This window comes from Lolium rigidum, chromosome 7, assembly GCF_022539505.1.
Source record: "Lolium rigidum isolate FL_2022 chromosome 7, APGP_CSIRO_Lrig_0.1, whole genome shotgun sequence".
NCBI lineage: Eukaryota > Viridiplantae > Streptophyta > Magnoliopsida > Poales > Poaceae > Lolium > Lolium rigidum.
This window is the reverse complement of record NC_061514.1, coordinates 237797279-237821744: the sequence shown is the minus strand read 5'-3', so window position 1 is coordinate 237821744 and position 24466 is coordinate 237797279. Positions and strand designations below refer to the sequence as shown.

The 24466-nt window shown below is 47.0% G+C and overlaps 1 protein-coding gene and 1 long non-coding RNA gene across 2 annotated transcripts; one reads left to right on the top strand and one right to left on the bottom strand.

The window, feature by feature from the left end:
• Positions 1 to 8541: 8541 nt before the first annotated feature.
• On the bottom strand, positions 8542 to 17273 carry LOC124672569 (probable histidine kinase 2). The gene is made up of 5 exons (XM_047208777.1): positions 17205 to 17273; positions 15766 to 16132; positions 14632 to 15212; positions 8892 to 10019; positions 8542 to 8799 (listed from the first exon to the last, which is right to left on the bottom strand). Exons 1-5 carry the CDS (start codon positions 17271 to 17273, stop codon positions 8542 to 8544), a joined length of 2403 nt encoding a protein of 800 aa, XP_047064733.1.
• On the top strand, positions 10888 to 14093 carry LOC124673789. Its single transcript, XR_006992818.1, has 2 exons — positions 10888 to 11621; positions 11961 to 14093. It is a non-coding gene; the product is annotated as an uncharacterized LOC124673789 (long non-coding RNA).
• Positions 17274 to 24466: the final 7193 nt, after the last annotated feature.

Sequence of the window (24466 nt, the reverse complement as noted above, 5' to 3'; positions counted from 1 at the left end):
ACCGCGCAAGTAATCCAAATCTAGTACTTACTTTTCTATCAAAGACTTTACTTGGCACAACAAAACATAAAACTAAGATAAGGAGAGGTTGCTACAGTAGTAAACAACTTCCATGACACAAATATAAAACAAAAATACTGTAGTAAAAACATGGGTTGTCTCCCATAAGCGCTTTTCTTTAACGCCTTTCAGCCTAGGCGCGTAAAGTGTAACTCAAGTAACATCGAGAGATGAAGCATCAACATCATAATTTGTTCTAATAATAGAATCATAAGGTACCTTCATTCTCTTTCTAGGGAAGTGTTCCATACCTTTCTTGAGAGGAAATTGATATTTAATATTACCTTCCTTCATATCAATAGTGGCACCAACGGCTCGAAGAAAAGGTCTTCCCAATATAATGGGGCAAGATGCATTGCATTCAATATCCAAGACAACAAAATCAACGGGGACAAGGTTATTGTTAACCATAATATGAACATTATCAACTTTCCCCAAAGGTTTCTTTTTAGCATTATCAGCCGAGGTTAACATCCAGATAACAATTCTTCAATGGTGGCAAGTCAAGCATATCATAGACTTTTTTAGGCATACAGCAAATACTTGCACCAAGATCACATAAAGCATTACAATCAAAATCTTTGACTCTCATTTTAATGATGGGCTCCCAACCATCCTCTAGCTTTCTAGGAATAGAAGTTTCAAGTTTTAGTTTCTCTTCTCTAGCTTTTATGAGAGCATTTGTAATATGTTTTGTGAAAGCCAAATTTATAGCACTAGCATTGGGACTTTTAGCAAGTTTTTGTAAGAACTTTATAACTTCAGAGATGTGGCAATCATCAAAATCTAAATCATTACAATCTAAAGCAATGGGATTATCATCCCCAAGGTTGGAAAAAATTTCAGCGAGCTTTATCACAAGCGGCTTCAGCGGTTTTAGCAGTTTCAGGTAATTTTGCGCGCTTTGCACTAGGAGTAGAAGCATTGCCAACACCAATTATTTTACCATTGATAGTAGGAGGTGCAGCAACATATGAATCATTAGCATTGCTAGTGGTGGTAATAGTCCAAACTTTAGCTACATTTTCCTTTTTAGCTAGTTTTTCATTTTCTTCTCTATCCCACCTAGCACGCAGTTCAGCCATTAATCTTATATTCTCATTAATTCTAACTTGGATGGCATTTGCTGTAGTAACAATTTTATTTTCAATATCCCTATTAGGCATAACTTTCGATTTCAAAAGATCAACATCAGCGGCAAGACTATCAACTCTAGAAACAAGAATATCAATTTTATTGAGCTTTTCCTCAACAGATTTGTTAAAGGCAGTTTGTGTACTAATAAATTCTTTAAGCATGGCTTCAAGTCCAGGGGGTGTATTCCTATTATTGTTGTAAGAATTCCCATAAGAATTAGCATAACCGTTACCATTATTATAAGGATATGGCCTATAGTTATTACTAGAATTGTTCCGATAAGCATTGTTGTTGAAATTATTATTTTTAATGAAGTTTACATCAACATGTTCTTCTTGGGCAACCAATGAAGCTAATGGAACATTATTAGGATCAACATTAGTCCTATCATTTGCAAGCATAGACATAATAGCATCAACCTTATCATTCAAGGAAGAGGATTCTTCAACGAAATTTACCTTCTTACCTTGTGGAGCTCTTTCCGTGTGCCATTCGGAGTAATTAACCATCATATTATCAAGAAGCTTTGTTGCTTAACCAAGAGTGATGGACATAAAGGTACCTCCAGCAGCTGAATCCAATAAATTCCGCGAAGAAAAATTTAGTCCTGCATAGAAGGTTTGGATGATCATCCAAGTAGTCAGTCCATGGGTTGGGCAATTTTTAACTAGAGATTTCATTCTTTCCCAAGCTTGAGCAACATGTTCATTATACAATTGTTTAAAATTCATTATGCTACTCCTCAAAGATATAATTTTAGCAGGGGGATAATATCTACCAATAAAAGCATCCTTGCATTTAGTCCAGGAATCAATACTATTCTTAGACGAGAGATAGCAACCAATCTTTAGCTCTTCCTCTTAATGAGAAAGGAAACAATTTTAATTTTATAATTTCACCATCTACATCTTTATACTTTTGCATTTCACATAGTTCAACAAAATTATTAAGATGGGCAGCAGCATCATCATAACTAACACCAGAAAATTGCTCTCGCATAACAAGATTAAGTAAAGCGAGGTTTAATTTCAAAGAATTCCGCTGTAGTAGCAGGTGGAGCAATAGGTGTGCATAGGAAATCATTATTATTTGTGCTAGTGAAGTCACACAACTTAGTATTTTCAGGGTTGGCCATTTTAGCAGTAGTAAATTAAGCAAACTAGATAAAGTAAATGCAAGTAAACTAATTTTTTTGTGTTTTTGATATAGCAAACAAGACAGTAAATAAAGTAAAGCTAGCAACTAATTTTTTTGTGTTTTGATATAATGCAGCAAACAAAGTAGTAAATAAAATAAAGCAAGACAAAAACAAAGTAAAGAGATTGGGAAGTGGAGACTCCCCTTGCGGCGTGTCTTGATCTCCCCGACAACGGCGCCAGAAAATATGCTTGATGGCGTGTATTTCACACGTTCGTTGGGCAACCCCAAGAGGAAGGTATGATGCGCACAGCAGCAAGTTTTCCCTCAGAAAGAAACCAAGGTTTATCGAACCAGGAGGAGCCAAGAAGCACATTGAAGGTTGATGGCGGCGGGATGTAGTGCGGCGCAACACCAGAGATTCCGGCGCCAACGTGGAACCTGCACAACACAACCAAAGTACTTTGCCCCAACGAAACGGTGAGGTTGTCAATCTCACCGGCTTGCTGTAACAAAGGATTAACCGTATTGTGTGGAAGATGATTGTTTGCAGAGAAAATAGTAAAAACAAGTATTGCAGACAGATTTGTACTTCAAGTATTAAAGAATGGACCGGGTCCACAGTTCACTAGAGGTGTCTCTCCCATAAGATAAAAGCATGTTGGGTGAACAAATTACAGTCGGGCAATTGACAAATAGAGAGGGCATAACAATTCACATACATGACATGATAAGTATAGTGAGATTTAATTGGGCATTACGACAAAGTACATAGACCGCCATCCAACTGCATCTATGCCTAAAAAGTCCACCTTCAGGTTATCATCCGAACCCCCTCCAGTATTAAGTTGCAAAGCAACGGACAATTGCATTAAGTATGGTGCGTAATGTAATCAACAACTACATCCTCGGACATAGCGCCAATGTTTTATCCCTAGTGGCAACATCACAACACAACCTTAGAACTTTCTGTCACTCGTCCCGAGTGTCAATGCGAGCATGAACCCACTATCGAGCATAAATACTCCCTCTTGGAGTTAAGAGTAAAAACTTGGCCAGAGCCTCTACTAGTAACGGAGAGCATGCAAGATCATAAACAACACATATGTAATAACTTGATAATTAACATGACATGGTATTCTCTATCCATCGGATCCCGACAAACACAACATAGAGTATTACGGATAGATGATCTTGATCATGTTAGGCAGCTCACAAGATCCAACAATGAAGCACAATGAGGAGAAGACAACCATCTAGCTACTGCTATGGACCCATAGTCTAGGGGTGAACTACTCACTCATCACTCCGGAGGCGACCATGGCGGTGTAGAGTCCCCCGGGAGATGAATACCCTCTCCGGCAGGGTGCCGGAGGAGATCTCCAGAATCCCCCGAGATGGGATCGGCGGCGGCGGCGTCTCAGTAAGGTTTTCCGTATCGTGGTTTTTCGCATCGTGGGTTTCGCGACGGAGGCTTTAAGTAGGCGGAAGGGCAGAGTCGGGGCCCGACGAGGGGGCCACACCATAGGGCGGCGCGGCCCCCCCAGGCCGCGCCGCCTTGTGGTGTCGCCACCTCGTGGCCCCACTTTGTATGTTCTTCGGTCTTCTGGAAGCTCCGTGGAAAAATAGGCCCCTGGGTCTTTGTTTCGTCCAATTCCGAGAATATTTCGTTACTAGGATTTCGAAACCAAAAACAGCAGAAAACAGGAACCGGCACTTCGGCATCTTGTTAATAGGTTAGTTCCAGAAAATGCACGAATATGACATAAAGTGTGCATAAAACATGTAGGTATCATCAATAATATGGCATAGAACATAAGAAATTATCGATACGTCGGAGACGTATCAAAGATCACCCGGTTGGCACCAAGGTTAAGATCTCTTATGGGTAAAGCAACACACCTCTGCAGAGTGTAAAGAACCGTGACCTGTCACTCCCTGTTCCGGGATATGGAACTGCGAACGCGGCCGAAAAGGAGCTCCATGAAGTTCTAGTAAACCGGTGAAGGCTGACGGACATAGCTCTTCTGAATAAAAGCAACCTCTTGAAGAAATGATTATGAAAACCTGCATTGGTATTAGACTTTCTGGTCTAATGCTGTAGTTAGTGCATTAAACACCTCTTTCCTATAATGAACTTGTTGAGTACGCTCGTACTCATCCCACTCTTAAATCCCCTGCTTAGATATGGAGGCCTCGAAGGAGGATCTACAGTACAACTCGAAGGCCGGGAAGTTAACAACTACTTCACGAGACAGGACCTTGTCAGAAGAGTCAGATACCTCATCCAACAAGGAGAAAACCTAGTTGGACATAGAAGGGAACTAGCTTCCTAAACCTAGCTCCTATTTAGCTAGAATCTATTCTTAGCCTTTTTAGCTAGTCAAATACTCTACAAATAGAGTTCGTGATAGGATTAGTTTACGAGTCGTTCTTCTGGAGTTATCTGCAGTTTTACCTCATTGTAAAGTAGGAGGCTGTAATGATCTTATGTAACAGAGTCGATGTTGTAATTCTATAGACATGCCTTGGACCCGCATATGTTTCTGTTGTACCACTCTGAGCGATATAATACTAGTGGAACGGTGTTTCATTGGTGTTATATCAGACTTGCATACTACACCATGCAGTGGTATGCCGGGTCACCACACGGGGCCGGCATCGGCGACAGGGGCGGCGTCGAGGCGGCGTCGGTGACGGGGCGTCGTTGAGGTGGCGTCCCGAGCGAGCTCGGGATGGAGCCGGCGACAGGGACAGGGCGTCGTCGAGGTCCGGGCGAGCTCGAGACGGGGCCTGCGTCGGGGACAGGGCGTTGTCGACGTGGCGTCGGGGACGGGCGGCGTCGAGGTGGCCCGAGCTCGGCGTCGTCGAGGTGGCGTCGAGGTCCGGGCGAGCTCGGGACAGGTCCGGCGTCGGGGACAAGGCGGCGTCGATGTGGCGTCGGGGACGGACGGCGTCGAGGTGCCCCGAGCTCGGCGACGGGGAGGATGCCGAGGTCGTGCTGCAGCTCCCGCACCAGGGCCGCGACCTCGCCGGAACTGCAGCAGCAGGCGCATGCGGCTGCGCGCGGCACAGTCGGCCACACGGTAAGGATCGGCGGCGGTCAGGTCCTAGGCGGCGACGCGGGGAGAGGTAGGGGAGGGGATGGATGGCAGGGGAGAGAATGCGATAGGAGGGATGAGGGAGGACCACACATGTATTTTTTTTACTGCATACGTACATCACACTGCAGCAGTGGACCCCACATTCAATCTCTGGACCAATGAGATGCTGACTTAGTCCAGGTTCATATACCGCCGTGTTCTATTAGTCCACTCTCGCTGTATTTACCATCTAAGCAAACACATATGGCTCACATCTTGTAGCCGATCTACACGGTGTTTCTCCTGGAGAGCACCGAGATCCATCACTGCGAAGTTTTGTAGCAGACTAATCGATTTTGGAGAGGTGGAGATGGGCGACAGTCAAAGATTCGGCGACATCTGCGCTGGTGACGGGCGGCGACAATGACCTCACTGGTGCGATGGCGAAGGTCCGCGCCGGTGCAGCCGTAGAAGGTCCGTCGTCGGTGTGGCTACGGTCGTCCTCGATGGTGCATGGGCAATGGTCGGCGTCGACGGCAACAGGTGTCGGAGGTGCGGCGACGTTTGGGGGAGAAGAACCGACGCGTTCGTGAGTGTTTTTGTGATAGGAAAAGAAGGAAGCCTATAATGATTCGATAGGTAGGGTAGTAACGGAATAGGAAAGCAAGATTTGTTTTGATCTGGCAATTAGAGAGCAGGGTAGTAAAGAAAGGAAGGTAATGATTTTTTTTTCTTTTGATCCGACGGTGAATGTTGAGGTGGAGATGTTGAAAGTAATTGGATGGTCAGGATGTTCCCGATCTCCTTCACCAAATACGTTGTATGACGTACGACCAACTGAAATATAATAGTAAAGACTGGTACATATGACCCCCTAGTATGGAAAACCAGCCAAATTAACTCCTCAAGCCGTCAGGGCTGTTTTGGCTGACATGGACAGTGGTTTTGTGCCACGTACTGCGATTACAGTTAACTGTCACGCGCGAAAGAAGTCCACTCTCTCCTCCATCCACATCCACTCTCTCCCTCACCGCCGGTACATCCGGCTGCGCCGCCATTGCGCCACGTTCCAGGAAAAGCTCCTCGCGACTGGGAGAGAGGTTGCATCCGGCGCCGCCGTCCCGATTCAAAGAGATTGAAGCTCCTCCCCGATTCGTCCCCGACGGGAGAGGAATCAGAGAGGTTGGAGCTCCTCCCGCGTTCGCCCCTCATCGAGCAGATGTACGTCCGCGCCAGGGAGAGAGAGGGGTGGAAGGAGAGGATGTGAGGAAGGGAGAAGCCGCGGTGATGGCGTCCCCTGCTCCCTGCCCGGGATGTTGCCCCGCAGACCACCAGCTATGATGGTGGTTGCAGCCATGGTGATGCAGACGAGGAAGATGGAACGAGCTGAACCCCAAGACTGCTTCTCCGGGCTGCTCCTCCCCTTTGGGCCCTTCGTCCGCCTGGTGTGTGCCCTCTCCTCTGTCTGTACTCTGTACTGCTCGTCTGTTTGGCTGACGATCAATCTCTCTGTGTCCACGATTTGGACTGATAAATTGGGCATGTCAAGAAGATCACCAGCTCTCTCAAGACCGATGTGAAGCCCTGCAGATGCAAATTAAGGTGCAGAGGCAGTTAAACAAACAACTCGAGGTGCGGTACTGAAACTACTTGTTAATAAGCTCTTAACAAAGATCGTTCAATACACGCATACAGCAGATGGAAATCAAGATAACCTAAATAGAGGTTCCAGCTAGCACAGTCGGGTGCCAACCAGAGAGAAAATGATAATTTATTCCAAATGCAAAAAATCTAGATCATACAAACTTGAGTATGACATACATTCCAAAATGTGTTCCCCAACTGAATTTACCGAACTGTCAAAAACATCACCTTTGTTTGTCTGTAGTCTGCTGGTACTCTACCAAGCCTAGTGCTAGCAGAAACTGCATGTGTTGCATCTGAGACATCCCTGGTTTGGCTTCTGCTAGATGAGCTAGCGCTGGGCATCGGTAGAAACAGAGAACCAGCATCAAACAAAATGCGCCGTTGGGCCTTGCCGCCGGTGCTAGCACTGCTACTCCTTCCTTCCTCACCTCCTCTCCGTCCACCCCTCTCTTTTTCTGGCGCAGACGCACATCTTTCCAACACATGCTAAGCAAGTGTGCCAGCGTCTCCTACGGCGTCTTCATGTGCCTCGAGTGCTCCGGCAAGCACCGAGGGCTCGACGTCCACATCAGCTTCGTTGACATAAGTGTGAGGATCATCTTTTGATCCTGATCCTTATAATTGACCACATCTCATGTAGACTTAATATGGCTATTGCTGTAACCCAGCAGAACTCCTTCGAATTACCATTAGCAAAGTACGTCTGAGATTACCATTGGTTACTCCAGGCTTATATTTTGTGTTTGGTGCCAAGCTTGAGGTGTCATACCTGAGTCATGTGCATAGATGCAGTCGTGTCAGAATTCAACCTTTTCTCAGTTTCAGTTTTTATCTCATGAATGTTCTTACCATTTTACCTTTTCAGGGATTAGGATGTCTTTCGCTAGTTGCAGCATCTGCTGCCCAATCTGCTGCTAGTGTTGTCCAAGTTGGCACAAAAGAGATCCAGTCAAAGGTACCTTGAATGCTTTGCCTGATTCATAATATGCAAGAGTTGAATTTCCCTAGTCTAATTTATCTTGAGTGCTTTTCCTGATTTGTAGGATGCAAAGGTGCCTAGTCTAATTGATCATGGAACTTGAGTTGCTCTTTGTTCACTATGCTCATCTAATATCATGGTTAAACTTGTTGTAATAATACATTTCACCAAACTCACTTGAATACTGTTATGATAGCGAGGTGTGGTCTCTTTGGAGCAGTCTTAACTCAAAAAATTAATCTCTTATCATAGTTATTTGTACTGCACCTGAAGTTGAACAACATTTTTGCTCATAGTTCATACTTCACACTTCCTTGATTGAGCATACCTTGTCACATCCCATTTCTCAATGGGAACAATATTACTCCGTCCGTCCACAAAAGGATGTCTCAACTTTGTCTAAATTTGTATGTATATCTACACACTAAAACATGTCTAGATGCATGCATATTTTTACAAAGTTGAGACATCCTCTTGTGGATGGAGGGAGTACTACATTTAGATCGTTTGTCGAAATGTTTTATCCTTTGTTGCATTATCATCTAAATCTTCCTTCCACACATGATGAATACCCTCCACAACTTTCTCCTTCTGTATTGGCTTAGTCATGTGGAGATCCATCCCTGCTTGGATGGTCTTCTGCAGGTCCTCCTCCTCCGAGTGCGCAGTCAGCGCGATGATTGGGGTGCGGATCCCGTAACGGCTTTCTTCCTCACGGATGCGCTTTGTCGCTTCGTAGCCGTCCATCACGGGCATCTGGAAACAAAGAAGATTGAGCAGTGTCAAAACTGTCATAAGAAACAAAAGATTGAATTGACTTGCTTGGCATCGACAAATGGCAAATGTACCTGGCAATCCATGAATATCACGTCATAGGGCAAGGCCACCCATTCCTCTGAAGCAACACCACCACTTGCAATCTCAAGAGCATTGATGAACATTGCCACAGCCTCGGATCCATCCGCTGCTACCACAACAGTTGCACCCAGAGTACTCAACATTTTTTTCTGGATAAACTGCAGCACCCTTGTGTCTTCCACCAGTAGGACGCGCTTCCCTTCCAGAGGCTTGTCATCTTCAAGCTTGCGCGGCTCCTGGGGCACTGCTGCCGCAGTCGTGGTTTCAGACGACGCGGCAGTGGCCTCCAGAGGCTCCTGGGGCACTACCACCGCAGATGTGATTTCAGACGATGCGGCAGTGGCCTGATCCGCTGCCAGCAGCTCATTGATGGTGATCCCGACCTGATGTGAATGCTGTTGCGGAAACGGAGAGGCCTGGAGCTCTCTCATGACCTGGAGGAGCTTGCGCAGCCGGGAGCCGTGGATCGGCTTGCGAAGGTCCATGTCGCAGCTCGCCGCCTCCTTGAGCCTCCTCAAATCCTCGGAGGACGTGTTGAGGTCAGTAATGCACGCCACCCTGCACGGAACTTGGTGCTTGATCCTCGCGAGGCTGGGCGCCTCCTGGAGGATCTCGTTGAGCCTCCCACCGGAGACGTCGACGACGACGAGCAGGCCGAACGGGTGGAGGTGCCCTGCGTGGTTGCCGCTGTTGTTCCGCAGGACCTGGGTGACCATCTCTTTGGAGCTGAAGCACCGGTCAGCTACACCATCCAAGTCATCACCGCCGCCCTGCGACGAAGAGATCGACGCTGGCCTGGACGGCGAGGCGCCCACGGCGGCGCGTGCCTTCTCCATTATCGGGGCGAGGAGCTCGGCGCATGGGACGGGCCAGACCTTCATCCCGACGTTCTCCATCCATGTCTGGAGGATCCGCTGGGTCTCGTCACCGTGGACTAGGAGGACGCACTGCCCACCCTTGAAGCAGCCAGGCTCCCTGAACAGGGACGGCGCCGCCCTCCCGTGCTCGATGTCCTCTTCAGCGTCGCTGATCTTGTGGAAGATGTTGAATCCGAAGCACGTTCCCGCTTGTCCTAGCTCTTTGTCCTTGATGCTTATTTCGCCACCCATCAAACGTACCTTATCAAAACAAGAACAACATATAAGTAACAACATTGTAAGAAATACAAAGTAAAAAACCATCACAGCCTGCAAACCAAAAAGTACACTAATACACAATACCTTGTGCAGTTGTGTTATTAACAAAAGCAACAGTGTTGTCTCTAGTTTTTAAACCTAGTGAAAAAATAGCTTTTGGATCAATATGTAGCCATCCTAATTCACAAAGCAAAAAAAAAAAAAAACACCGTTATTTTTACTAAAGTTGCAAAAGGAAAAGAGTATAAATTTTACTAGTCTATAATTTATGCATCCGGTCATACAAAGCAAAGGATTTTCAGGTCTCTAAAACGCAATATTGCAATTTCATTCCCATTTGAATCCTATGGGATTTTTATTTCTTTGATTGCATCACAGAAAAAAACAAAGGGTATTCTAAAAAAATCAAAGGATTATTTCCAAGAGGGTTGAGTGGATATAAAATTTATCATCAATATAGTGCAAATGAATCCTTAGAAAAAAATCCTTATCTCTATTACTTATAAAGGCACGAAGCTGCGTAGGAAAATAAGATCTGAGGCGTCTATCTAACTACGTCAACAGTCTAGATTCATTTGTTCTCCCTGCCCCTTGTGTGAAAATTACGTGATCTTCTATCCCCGCAAGGCATCATCTCCGTCACGCCCACTATCCCCGTCCGCACCAATACATCCCCTGAAAAAACTAGGTCTAAGAAAAATCAATGCAACATGATCTCGCCCTTGCAGAGATGTGTCGCCGCCCCCATGCATGCCGCCTGCCCTTCCGAAGCTGCACCGTCGCCTCCATGCCTGCTGCCTTCCCTTCCGAAGCCGCGCCCCGCGCTTGCCCTTGTGGCCCCTACGCCACAACCTCCATGTCTGCACCCGCCTGCTCGCATCCGCTTCGACGGTGCCGTTGCCATCCTCCTGGCTGATGACGCCATCCACAAGCTCCTTCCGCCGCAAGGTCGACGATGCCATCTAAGTTCCCAGGTATCCAGCCCTACGCCGCCACCTCCGATCCCCTCCCCCTCTTTTGCCGCTCCGCGCATCAACAGTGCCACCATTCTCCTTGCGCCTATAGCGCACTGCCCCTCCTTCGAGAGATGCGGGTGTGGATGAGCGCCGTATCCTTTGTTTGCTACCCAGCCACCACGGAGACGGAACCGTTGTCGGTGGCATGCCCTCCTTAGGTTGAACATGGACGCGGATATGATGGCTGGAGGAATCGTCGGAGCGCGGCGTAAGCGAAGCCAGGAGGGGAGGGGAAGTGCGTGCATGTCTTCCGCACGCACCATCTTGCCCTACCTGGTGTTGGATGGCTGGTCGCCCGGTCGGACGAGGGCTGCCGGATGTTGGCTGATGTCAAGCGGCTCATTGTCACAGGTGCGTATTGACCTTACCTAGCCATAGTTATGTTACTTATTTTTTCTGGTTCAGAGGCTCAAAGGGGCTCAAGCTAAGTGCTTAAATGTGAAGTTGCAAGTAGATGCTTTATAAACTGATGAAGCAAAGATATGTATGCACATTGTTTGAGTCATCGCTAACAGAAGAAGGAAAAAGGCTAATCTATCCAAAGAGTTGTATCGGATTCTAGGCAAAGGTAATGCCATTTTTAATGTGGAACAATTCCACTGTCATTTCTTCTCCTTGCGAGCATTCATGTTTCTAGCACCAGGAGTGAAGTGTCTGGACCAAGCCAACTAACAAATTCAGGGAATGAGTTATAAATTGATACGAAAAGAAAAAGGAGAAGGAAAAAAAGGAAAGGCAATTCTAGGCCGATGGGAAAATGAAAAAAGAATTTACCGAAAAAAAGGATGGGACCTACCTAGATAGCACCCATGTCAAACAAGCTACATGTCCTTCTCCTTCACATACAACACGTGTAGTCAAGTGAGTAAAACAACTATTTTGATCGATCTCCTATTTTTGGTTGTAGGTTTACAAAAGAAGAAGCAATTAGACAGACAAAGGCCTAAGCGAGCACCTTTGATCCTTGGGGTTCATTGAATCTTTCCTTCACAGGTTGTTTCTCTTTTTTTTTTTAATGGTAAAGTTTTGCAAATATGAGGGTATTATTTGACTACAGAGTGGATGGGGATATTTCAACCTGGATCATATAAGTAAACTTAAGGACAAGGTAAATTCATGTTCATGGGTCTATGCAGTATGGATCTTCCAACCAGCTCATATCAGTTACTCTGTGCATCTTTATTGTCCACATTGAATAAAGAAAGAAAATAACATGAGTTCTTGCCATATTTCAGCACACAAACAATGAGGTCAGGTATCATGTTCCTTTCATCTTCATAATATTTTTCGCAAAAAAATATTGTACAGCTTTTCAGGTTCATTTGGCATCAAATTGAGATCTCTGTTTATTTCTGCAAATCAGTCTGTACAGGTTCAGACTACTGAGACTACAGATACAATTTGCTTGAAACCAATGAAACATACCATAGATCATGATTGTAAAACATAGCAGATTTTAGAGCTGCTGGCAAAGAAAAGTTTATATTGTAGGTAGCTCTGATTTGTTAAATGATTCACTGTCAAAATTGTTGTTAGATGTTAACGACTTAAGGCATTCTTCTTTGTGCATATTAACATAACCTCTGATTTATATGATGTTTTATTGCATAGTAATCGTCTTAGGCTGTTTTGACATGGGTGAAAGGGGGATGATCAAAATGAACTTTAGCAACTATGTTTACATCTTGGGAGAATCCTGTGGCCGGGATGGTGGTAGCTTGAAATAGTGGTTGTAGTTCTTGACAGTTGTTAGTTGGGTTTTCATCAAGGAAACAGATGTTATTAGATTGTTTAGTAGTTCAAAAATTGCAATATCCGGACACTACTGCGCTAGCTTCTTCAGTTTTTTACTACTTTTTGTGAAAGATTTTGAAATAGAGAACCGACAATATATTTGATGTAAAATGGCGAGGGAGAATTTTTATTTAAAAGAAGTTATGGAAATATATTTTTCTGAATATAATGAAGTGCAGATTGTACTGCAAAAAAAAATCATGTTCCAGGCATGTTCATTATCCCTTAGAATTTTGTATTTGTTTTAGCCCTCATGGGATGCTATATTGGATTCAAACTTACTATGTGATCTATACAGGATTGGGGTTCATGTGTCTCTGGACTTAATATTCTAATACATGCTAATGGTCTCATCTCTACTCACGTTTTTATGTCCTGATATGGATGAATAACTTACGATTTCATTACGCTGTCAGATGAGCAGTGAAGATTTCAGAGCTAGGTAATGTATAATTGCCAGTTTATTTTCCTAATATGGAGGCGAACGATATATTAGTATCTGCTCTATAATATACTCATTGTTAATTTTCTCTAGAGGATCTGATGTTGCTAACAATGACACTTCATTCTGCAATACTTATATGCCATCTGACATGAGTGATTTTGGGTTGTTCTATTACTATTTGTGCTATAGAATTTTGGTTTACAAAAATGTTATGTTCGTATTTCTTAACATCATATCATATCATAAGATGTTATTCATCATTTGGTAACGTCTTCACATTGTAATTTGTTGAGATTTACTTTCGTTGTACTCTTTTATGTTATACTACCTTGTTGAACCAAATCCATGGAAGAAATTTTAGTGAGGATAGTTAGCTGTCACCACTGAAAATTGGTGCTTCATTGCTTACTTGCGGGTTTTGCAGGTTCTTTTCTTTAGAGTTTTTTATTTGTTTTTGCAGGAGACTAGCAAGGCAATATACTACAGATTGGTCACAAGGTGAGGATATAGCATGCAAACTTTTGGCCAATATACTACAAAATTTATGACGAGTATTGAAGTGAAGACAGCTGGTATTAGCTTGTGGACCTTAGTCCTTACATATGGTGTCAAGCTAACTACATCTTAGGACCATCATTTTTCGAAGTTCTTCTGATTTGTGTTTTAGCAAAATAGCATATCATTTCTGATCATACAGATGAATTCTCACAGCAAACATGAATTGTTGTTGTCGGATCAAGTTTATTTTTCATGCTTTGACTTCAAAGGGCAAATATATTCAGACGTTTGTGTAAGTTTTAATAATACATTTGCATGCACACAGTTGATAGGATTAAGCACAACAGAGTTAAATCGGATGCCTGACTTTCTTCCCTTTCATCTGCCTCTATGACCATGCAAGGTCTGCAGTTCTATTCATCTATCGATTATGTGTACATCTTTTGTGGCATTTTGGATTACTTCTGAGAAGATTGACATTTAGAGCTTGCACAAAGCAAGTATGTTCACCAATCATTTTGACAAGATAGTGTAGCAATCAAATTGTTTCATACATCCAAACAAGAAGATTTAACTATAAAGATATACATTGTATTATTTTGCACGAAGATGTATCAAGTTGATGTGTTGCATCAAAATGTTGTGTTTGACCTTTATGTTTTTTTCTATTACTCGACAAACGTGCAACACACTTACTAGTGTTATTAAGTCCTATGGTCAAGCCGCAAACAAATTTTCTATGAATTACAATCCTCCCAATTTCCTAATTTCCTATGAAAATCCTTTTAATAAAATAGAGCATTAAATATGAATAAATAATATAAGGACGGAAGCCACTTACAAAGGATTGGACAATGCCTAGGCCTAGGCCGGTGCCACCATGCCCTTCTTTTACCTGAACGTAGTTTTCAAACACAGATTCCCTTTTCTCCTTTGGGATCCCAACACCTGTATCTACTACCTCAAAGTAAAACTCAATGGCGTTAGGATCATTCTGAAGAAGTGATCGGTGAGCATTCTGCTCGGCACCTTCTTCCCTCGTTCCTAGCAGCCACCGACAGAACACGCTCCCACGCCAGCATGGGGCGAACCTAGATGGGGTGCTGATCATGGAAGTCCTTGCGATAGGGCGGTTGGCCCACGCGCGGAGCACGACGTGGCCGTCGTGCGTGAACTTGATGGCATTTCCAAGAAGGTTGTCGAGGATCTGTTTGAAGCGCTTGCAGTCACCGATGACCGCATCGCATCGAAGGACAGAGAAGTCACAGGGATCCCAAACCACCTCAACGCCTCTAGACATACCGACGACGTTCGCCATGTCCATGGATTCTTCAAGGACGTCGGCCACGCTGAACTGCACCTCCTCTAATTGCATCTTCCCGGACTCCACCTTGCCCATGTCTAGTATGGTGTTAAGTATATCTGCAACACACGCGTTACATATATAGGCTGAATCAACATATGCTGAACAAAGAAACTTGTTGCGCATCCGAGTACGCACATAACCAAGAGGAGCCACAATGTGCTCCTACATCCGAAAACATACACAACCAAGAGGAATCGTACATTTGATAAAATATTAGCCTAGCTCTTTAATAGACAAAGACTAAACACATGGTGTGGCTAACATGAATGCGACCATCTATGTGAAATTGTGAACTACTCAAAACATTATATATATTCTTTCTTGAAAACTAAATGAATGTTAACTTGTCAAAAAACAGAACTGCGCACTGTAGAAACTATGGACTACATTTTTTCTACTGGAAAGGTACAACTGAACTGTTGCACACTTTACAAAAAAATTATGAACTCATTATTTGTGCAACCTCGCTTTATATGACGTGCAAATATGTAGTGATGTGATTACATTAATTAGCTAAATTACCATGGACGGATCACATCTTCCAAAAAAGTGACAAGTATACATGGCATGCATGGTACGTAGAGAGATATATGGATGTATGGAACTGACCAAAGAGCTTCTTGGTGCCAATCTCCATCTGGTCGAGGTAGTAGGTGAGGTTGGGGTTTGCCCGTGCCTCCGTCCGGGAGACATCGATGAGTCCAACAACGGCGGCGAGCGAGGAGCGGATGTCGTGGCTGGCGGACGCGAATGCGTTGCTCTTATTCATGCTCTTGCGCTCTGCCTGCTGGAGCGCTTCTTTCTGCCTCATGAGGTCACCCTGGAGCGCCGCCTCCCGCGACCCCGACCGCCACAACGCTCGCGCCATGAAGAAGCACGCCACAACCGCCATGACCGCGAGCAAGCACACGACAGAGACCACGGCCACCCCTATCTCGCGAAACATGGTCTCCTTTTGCCACACCAGCCGGAGTCCCTGAAGAAGAAGGAGATGATTATCTCTATAGTTGTTAGTACTACGATGTTGCGTCGGCGACCAATCCGAATTTTTCAAGCATGCTGCGTCCGTGCTAGCTGCTAGTACGATGAAAGGATCGAAGCAAGGAAAAAAATTTCATGGAGATTCAATCTTCGGATCGAAGCAAATCTGTTTTCCATCACTTCCCCTCATGGAAAGTTTCTAGTTTTTACGTACGCATGCACCTTATCATCGTGGATAGTTAATGACATTTATTTTATGAAGATTTTGCAGATACTTGACTCCTTAATACATGCTAGGGTATAATTACCTCATTATTAAAAGCTTAATTTGGTAGTGCTGTGTTTGCAAAGGGAGAAATATGGGTCGTCCGTATAGTCTAACATAGCAAGATTAAGTGTAAAACGAAAATAGCATATCAAGTTATTAGCACACCTTTGGCATTAAGCCAATAACATTATACAAACTGATCCCAAACTATTATATTGATAAGTAAACGGGCATACTTTGCCTACTTTCCACACGTTCAATAGCCCACTATCACCAATTCACCTTTCACCAACAACTTGATAAAAAATTCAGCACTAGGCCTGATTCATGCATGAAAATCCATGTGTTTTCTCTCTGTTTTTCAACTAAAAGAATAGTTAAACTAAAACAAAAAGGCGAATTACATCAGATTACCATTAGTACAACGTATACGTACCTTGCTTAATTCAGTGCTGCGGACGTACGGCAAGCGGCAGCCACCGCATTCACCGCTGCTCAGCTACCTAGACTAGCCGCCATTCAAATCCAAAGTTCACGTCTTTGCCGCCGCCGGCAGGCGTCCCGGTAAACACTGGTAGCGAGATAGATCGATGATCGATCGATCTGATCGACTGGCGAGAATAGACCATGGCGAACGACTAGGCGTCCACGATCGATAGTAGTACATGGGCTCGTGTAGATGGCCTGTTCCAGTTTCCTGCTGGGCTTTATTTCGTGCTACAGAACTTTGGGCTTAAGTAAATTACCTAGTTATGTACTGCATTAGCTCATACGTAGACATACTGGTATTGGACTGGACCGGCGCGTCGAGGTCGGTTCCTGCCCAGACGGGCACCTCGCCAAGCTCCACGAGGTTGGGCACGGACATGTATGCGAGGAAGCTGCACGCGCTGGCTGTGCGGAAGGCGAGCGCGGGGACGCTGAGCTCCTCCACGACATTGATCGCCAACGGCAGTATCCCGTCGTCCGACGCATGTCACGACCTAGCGCCCCGCGCGTTGGGACCCGAGAAGTACGCGGTAGGAGACGCTTGTGTCATTGTGTGTGCGTCTAGTCGTACTCAAAGCATGGGACTACATGCACGCAAGGTGTTCGACGAAAAGCGCGGTGAGCCATGAGGGACTTCTTATCCTGCTTCGGGAAGAGCAGCGTCCAGATCGCGGACATGGCATCGTCGTCGACGTCGAGAGCCGGCACCAAGGGCAGCGCGAGGGCGCACAACCTGGTCACCTGCCTGTACCGAGCGTAGCTCTCCGGCCGGCCCTGCGTGATCTCGGTCACCTGGAGTAGAAGCCTTACGGGAAAAGGGCATCTCCAGCCGATCCAAATCGGCGACCCACGGAAGGATGCATTTCACGGTTCGATTGGCCCAGACACCGCGCACAGCTGGCTAGTTGGCCACAAAAAACAAATAGAAAGGCACGAATTTAAAAAAGCGCGAAAACATAATTTACATAGTTTTAAAAGTAAAACCTAAACCAAAATCACGCGCCGCCGTCTTCTTCGTCATCGGAGACAAGGTCGACGAAGGGCAGGGGCGCCCACAGCTGTTGCGCCCAAGCAGGCACCTCCGCTGACTGTGCGTACCGCAGAGGCGGCGACACGTAGTGCGGAGGAGGCGCAAAGTGCGGTGGTGTCGGTGGCGGAGGAGGTGGAACCTCCTGGCCGTCCCACGCTGCCTGTGGTGGAGCTGTACGATGTCCTCCAGCCTGGCCATGACCATTTGGCCTCCTGGTGGGCCAATGACGCGGCCATGGCGGCAACCGTGGCCGCATCCTCGTCGTAGTTCTCCGGGAGGACCGCCTCCAGCTTGACAGCGGCTAGAGGCGCGTCCTCCATCTCGTCGTCGTCCTCCTCCTCGACCTCCTCATCGTCGTCCTCGCTGTCCTCGTATAAGACCTCGTCTTCGCTGTCGGGGACGTTGTCACCGGGCATGAAATCCTGGCGGCCGCGGATAACCCGGTGCGCCTCCTGCTCACATGCGAGGAACATGCGCCAGTAATCCTCCCGCCAGTACACCTCCTGCTGCTGCATCGCCGGCGGCAGGCGGTCGATCCGGTGGCGCATCTCCTCGCGCAGGGACTGCAGGTCCGTTGGAGGTGGCGGAACAGGGATCATCCCCCTGTTCAAGTGTCACCCGTGCGGGAGGGAGACGTCGCGTTGGCGGCAGGGGTCGCCCTGCGCCCAACGCCTCTGCGCTTCCAGCACTATCGCCTATGGCGGCATGTCCGGTGCGTAGGAGGATCCTGCACCGCCGCCGCCTATGGATCAGCGAAGATATGCGGGTGCATGGGTGGACGCAGGAGGCGGGCGCGCAGGGTTCCGCCGTGGCGGAGAGTCCTGGCGGTGCCGCTGGCCGGACAAGGAACTAGCCTCATGGTCGTTGCCGGATTTCTTCATCCAGCGGGGCAGGTTCATCGTAGGCGAGATCGTGGCAATGGTGGCGGCGGTGGGAGTTGGGGAGAAGATGTGGGCGCGGCCGTGGCTCATGTAATGCTGGCCATCAATGCCAGCGCAGAAGCTGAGACAAAGACGACACGCGCAGCTTCCAGCGCCATCGGCTTCAATGCCGGCGCAGGAGTCCAGGCTGCGGGCGAAGACTTCAGCGGCGTCCTTGATGGAAAACGCTGCCATCGGTTAGCCTTCTTCCATCGAGTCACTTCCATGCGGGCCCGCAGCACGCGCGGCCGAACACGCACGCTGTTCGGCGCAGCTTTCGGGACGACGCATCGGTTCCCAAATTTGGGGTGCGGATGGGTCACGGTCAACGGGTCAGTCCGTTTGCATCGTCCCGCTGGAGCATGCGTGGCCTATCCATTTGTACGTGCGAACCGAAACGGATAGCCCAGAACTATTTAGGTCGGACCACTAGAGACGCTATATCACACGTGCGCTAAAATAATCGGTGATATACAACGTGCGCGGTCGTTTTGCGCTCTCCAGCATGCGTTGTAATACTTTTTCCACGTGCGCCATTTTGCGCCCTCTGACGCCCTAAAATTGACGCTTCCGGTCGAGCGTGCTATCGTTGCGAACACCCAAACGCCGCCTGGAAACTTCCCCCGCGCCCGGGCCCTCGATTACCCCTCGGCTCCGTGATACGTCTCCGACGTATCGATAATTTCTTATGTTCCATGCCACATTATTGATGATATCTACATGTTTTATGCATACTTTATGTCATTATCATGCGATTTCCGGAACTAACCTATTGACGAGATGCCGAAGGGCCAGTTCCTGTTTTCTGCTGTTTTTGGTTCCAGAAATCCTAGTAAGGAAATATTCTCGGAATCGGACGAAATCAAGGCCCAGCATCCTATTTTTCCCGGAAGCATCCGTAACACCCGAGAGAGGCCAGAGGGGGGCCACAGGCCCACCACACATGACCCTGGCGCGGCCAAGGGGGGGCCCGCGCCCCCCTGCTATGTCGTCGCCTCGTTGACCTTCTGACGTCGCCTCTTCGCCTATATAAAGGTCCCTGACCTAAAACTTCGAGACGAAAAAGCCACGGTACGAGAAACCTTCCAGAGCCGCCGCCATCGCGAAGCCAAGATCCGGGGGACAGGAGTCTCTGTTTCGGCACGCCGCCGGGATGGGGAAGTGCCCCTGAAGGCTTCTCCATCGACACCACCGCCATCTTCATCAACGCCGCTGTCTCCCATGAGGAGGGAGTAGTTCTCCATCGAGGCTAAGGACCGTACCGGTAGCTATGTGGTTCATCTCTCTCCTATGTACTTCAATACAATAATCTCATGAGCTGCCTTACATGATTGAGATTCATATGATGATGCTTGTAATCTAGATGTTATTATGCTAGTCAAGTGGGTTTTACTTATGTGATCTCCGGAGACTCCTTGTCCCACGTGTGTAAAGGTGACAAGTGTGTGCACCGTGTGGGTCTCTTAGGCTATATTTCACGGAATACTTATTCACTCGTTATGAATGGCATAGTGAAGTGCTTATTTATATCTCTTTATGATTGCAATGTGTTTTATATCACAATTTATCCGTGTGCTACTCTAGTGATGTTATTAAAGTAGTTTATTCCTCCCGCACGGTGTAATGGTGACGAGTGTGTGCATCCGTGTTAGTACTTGGCGTAGGCTATGATTATGATCTCTTGTAGATTATGAAGTTAACTATTGCTATGATGGTATTGATGTGATCTATTCCTCCTACATAGTGTGAAGGTGACAGGGTGCATGCTATGTTAGTACTTGGTTTAGTTGTGTTGATCTGTCATGCACTCTAAGGTTATTTAAATATGAACATTGAATATTGTGGAGCTTGTTAACTCCGGCATTGAGGGTTCGTGTAATCCTACGCAATTAGTGGTGTTCATCATCCAACAAGAGAGTGTAGAGTATGCATTTATCTATTCTGTTATGTGATCAAAGTTGAGAGTGTCCACTAGTGAAAGTCTAATCCCTAGGCCTTGTTCCTAAATACGCTATCGTTGCTTGTTTATCGTATTATCTGCGTTACTACTGCTAGCGTTACTACTGCTCATATATATTCATACCACTCTGTATTTCACTATCTCTTCGCCGAACTAGTGCACCTATTAGGTGTATTGGGGACACAAGAGACTTCTTGCTTTGTGGTTGCAGGGTTGCATGAGAGGGATATCTTTGACCTCTTCCTCCCTGAGTTCGATAAACCTTGGGTGATCCACTTAAGGGAAACTTGCTGCTGTTCTACAAACATTGCCCGAAGGATCCGTTCCCCCTGCCGCGCATTGACCAAGTCATTGATTCGACGGCGGGGGCGGAACTTCTGTGTTTTCTTGATGCGTATTCCGGGTACCATCAGATCCGGATGAAGGAATCCGACCAAAAGGCGACTTCATTCATTACCCCGTTTGGTACTTACTCGCTATGTTACTATGCCCTTTGGTTTGAAAAACGCAGGTGCTACTTACCAACGTACGATGCAGCGGTGCTCGAAGGACCAAATAGGCCGGAACGTGCACGCTTACTGCCGACGACATCGCGGTCATGACCCGGAAAGGATCCGACTTGATCAGCGACCTCACAGAAACCTTCGACAACCTCCGCAGGTACAAGATGATGTTGAATCCGCTGAAGTGCGTCTTTGGCGTGCCAGCCGGAAAACTTCTTGGCTTCATAGTCTCTCACAGAGGCATTGAGGTGAACCCGGAAAAGATCAAGGCAATCCTGTGCATCAAACGACCAACTTGTCTCAAAGATGTGCAACGGCTAACTGGTTGCGTTGCAGCAATCAGCAGGTTTGTTAGCCGTCTTGGCGAGAAGGCGCTACCTCTGTACAAGCTGCTGAAGAAAACAGACAAATTTGTCTGGGACGACGCAGCCGACGCAGCTCTTCGTGGGTTGAAGGAAATACTTACCTCCCCACCTATCTTGGCAGCCCCAACAGAGTCAGAGCCAATGCTCCTTTATCTGGCGGCCACCAACAAGGTCGTCAGCCTCGTCATCGTGGTGGAGCGAAAGGAAGAAGGTCATGAATATGACGTCCAAAGACCTGTCTACTACATAAGCGAGGTGCTGACGGAGTCAAAGCAAAGATACCCTCACTTTCGAAGCTAGCTTATGGAGTATTCCTAGGCAGCCGGAAGTTGAGACACTACTTTCAAGAGCACCCGATAACAGTTGTGAGCAAAGCTCCGCTGTCAACAATTCTCAACAACGCTGACGCAACAGGACGAACAGCTAAGTGGGGCATCGAATTATCCGCCTTCGACATCGCTTACAAGCCAAGGACTGCGGTCAAATCCCAAGTCTTGGCAGATTTCGTTGCGGATTGGACAGAAGCTCCGGATGCAAGTCTGGAGCCGGAACCAGAAACATGGGTCATGCACTTCGACGGATCAAAGCAGCATCAAGGCTCAGGAGCCGGAGTCACCCCGAAGTCCCCTACCGGAGAAGAAGCTGCGAGTATGTTACTGCGAGATCCACTTCGAAGCTACAAATAACATGGCGGAATACGAGGCTCTACTACACGGACTGCGCATCGCTAAGGAACTAGGGATCAAGCACATCATTTGCTGCGGAGATTCCGACCCGGTGGCACAGCAAGTAGCCGGAACCCGGAACGCCGTAAATTCCGTCATGGCGGCCTACAGAGACGAAGTTGACGAGATCGCCAAGAGCTTCCTCGGATACGAAGTCAAGTACGTCAGAAGAGACGACAATACAGCGGCAGATATGCTATCAAAGCTCGGATCCGGCAGAAAGCCAATTCCGCCCGGAATTTACCTAGAGCATCTCCGGATACCCTCGGTGAAGGGCGCTAACCCGGAAAACCCAGAAGTGGCAGTGTCTCCGGCTAAAGAGGTATTAGCTATCATTCCGGCCTGGACACAGCCTTTCCGGACTACCTCATCGATCGAAGTTGCCGGAGGACGAGGTCCTCGCACGCCGGATCATCGGACGAGCACGATCCTACACAATTGTCGATGGACAGCTCTACAAACGAAGTGCAACAGGGGTATTTCTCAAATGCGTATCAAATCGGGATGGCATTGAAATCCTCGGAGAGATCCACGCGGGGGCTGCGGGCACCATGCCGCTCCCGGATCACTCGTTGCAAAAGCTTTTCGGCTAGGTTTTTATTGGCTCACAGCTAAAGAAGACGCTGATAAGATAGTCAAGACCCGTCGAGGTTGTCGGTACTACGCTACTCAACCAAACGCTCCGGCCCAAGAGCTGAAGACCATACCTATCACCTGGCCATTTGCGGTGCAGGGGCTTGATATGGTTGGTAAATTAAAAAGATCATCTCCTGGTGGTTGCGAATACCTCTTGGTCGCTGTTGACAAGTTCAGCAAGTGGATCGAGGCCAAGCCAGTGAGAAAAGCCGACGGTGCTACGGCACTAAAATTTGTCATCAGCCTCGTAATGAGATTCGGCATCCCACACAGCATAATCACAGATAATGGCACAAACTTCGCTCAGGGAGAATTGAAGGATTACTGTGAGACAATGGGGATTCGTTTGGACCTTGCATCTGTGGCGCACCCACAATCCAATGGTCAAGTCGAAAGAGCTAACGGTCTAATATTATCAGGAATCAAGCCACGCCTCGAAGAACCGCTGCGAAGAGCAGCCGGAGCTTGGGCCGACGAGCTGGACGCTGTTTTGTGGAGTTTGCGAACTACCCCTAACAGGTCAACAGGGTTTACCCCTTTCTTCCTGGTATACGGATCCGAAGCCGTGATTCCCTCCGGCATCATCCATGATTCACCGCGAGTTTCCGCCTATAACGATGAAACAGTCGACGAGGCTAGACAGCTATCTGTGGACCTGATCGAAGAAGCTCGGAATCTAGCCGACCAGCGTTCCGCCATCTACCGGCGAAGCTCCGACGCTATCACAGTCGTCGAGTTCGGAAACGCTCCTTTATGGCCGGAGACCTGGTCCTCCGCCTTCGACAGGTGAAAGACCATAAGTTGCAATCTCCATGGGAAGGACCCTTTGTCGTTAGCAAAGTGCTTCATAACGGATCGTACTACCTTGTCGATTTCCGTGAGCTGAGGGATAGACACTGCTAGCTGGCGCCGGAAACGCAAGCGTGAGGATCCGGATGACATCTACGATGAAACAGATCGCCCTTGGAATATAGCACAGCTACGTCCTTTCTACACTTAGCATATTTTTCCGAAGTTACAAACTCTGTAATAGTTATACATGATCAATGAAATAAAGCTTATGGTTCACTCTTTGAGTCTTTTACCTCCTTTACTTGTTCATTTTAGATCATGTATGTTTTTTCCGACTAAAACCGCAGAGTTGGATGTTTTCCGCCTAGGCGTGTATAAAAGTTGTGATTTCTAAAATCGTCCTTTAGGACGTAAGCTTAAGTTTTCTGATTAAGTGGTTATCTATTGCGAACTCGTGGATTCCTAGTAGCGATTTCCGGCACCTATGCACTGAGGGCTTGTTTCCGCGGTTATGGACGGATTGCCATTGGGCTTCGTCGCCGGCGGCGGCGTCTCCGGCTAAGGTTTTCCGGCTCGCGGAAGGTCAAGCGGGCAAGCCGGAGAATAACGAGATCAGCACTTGCTTTCAGACAAAAAGCGAA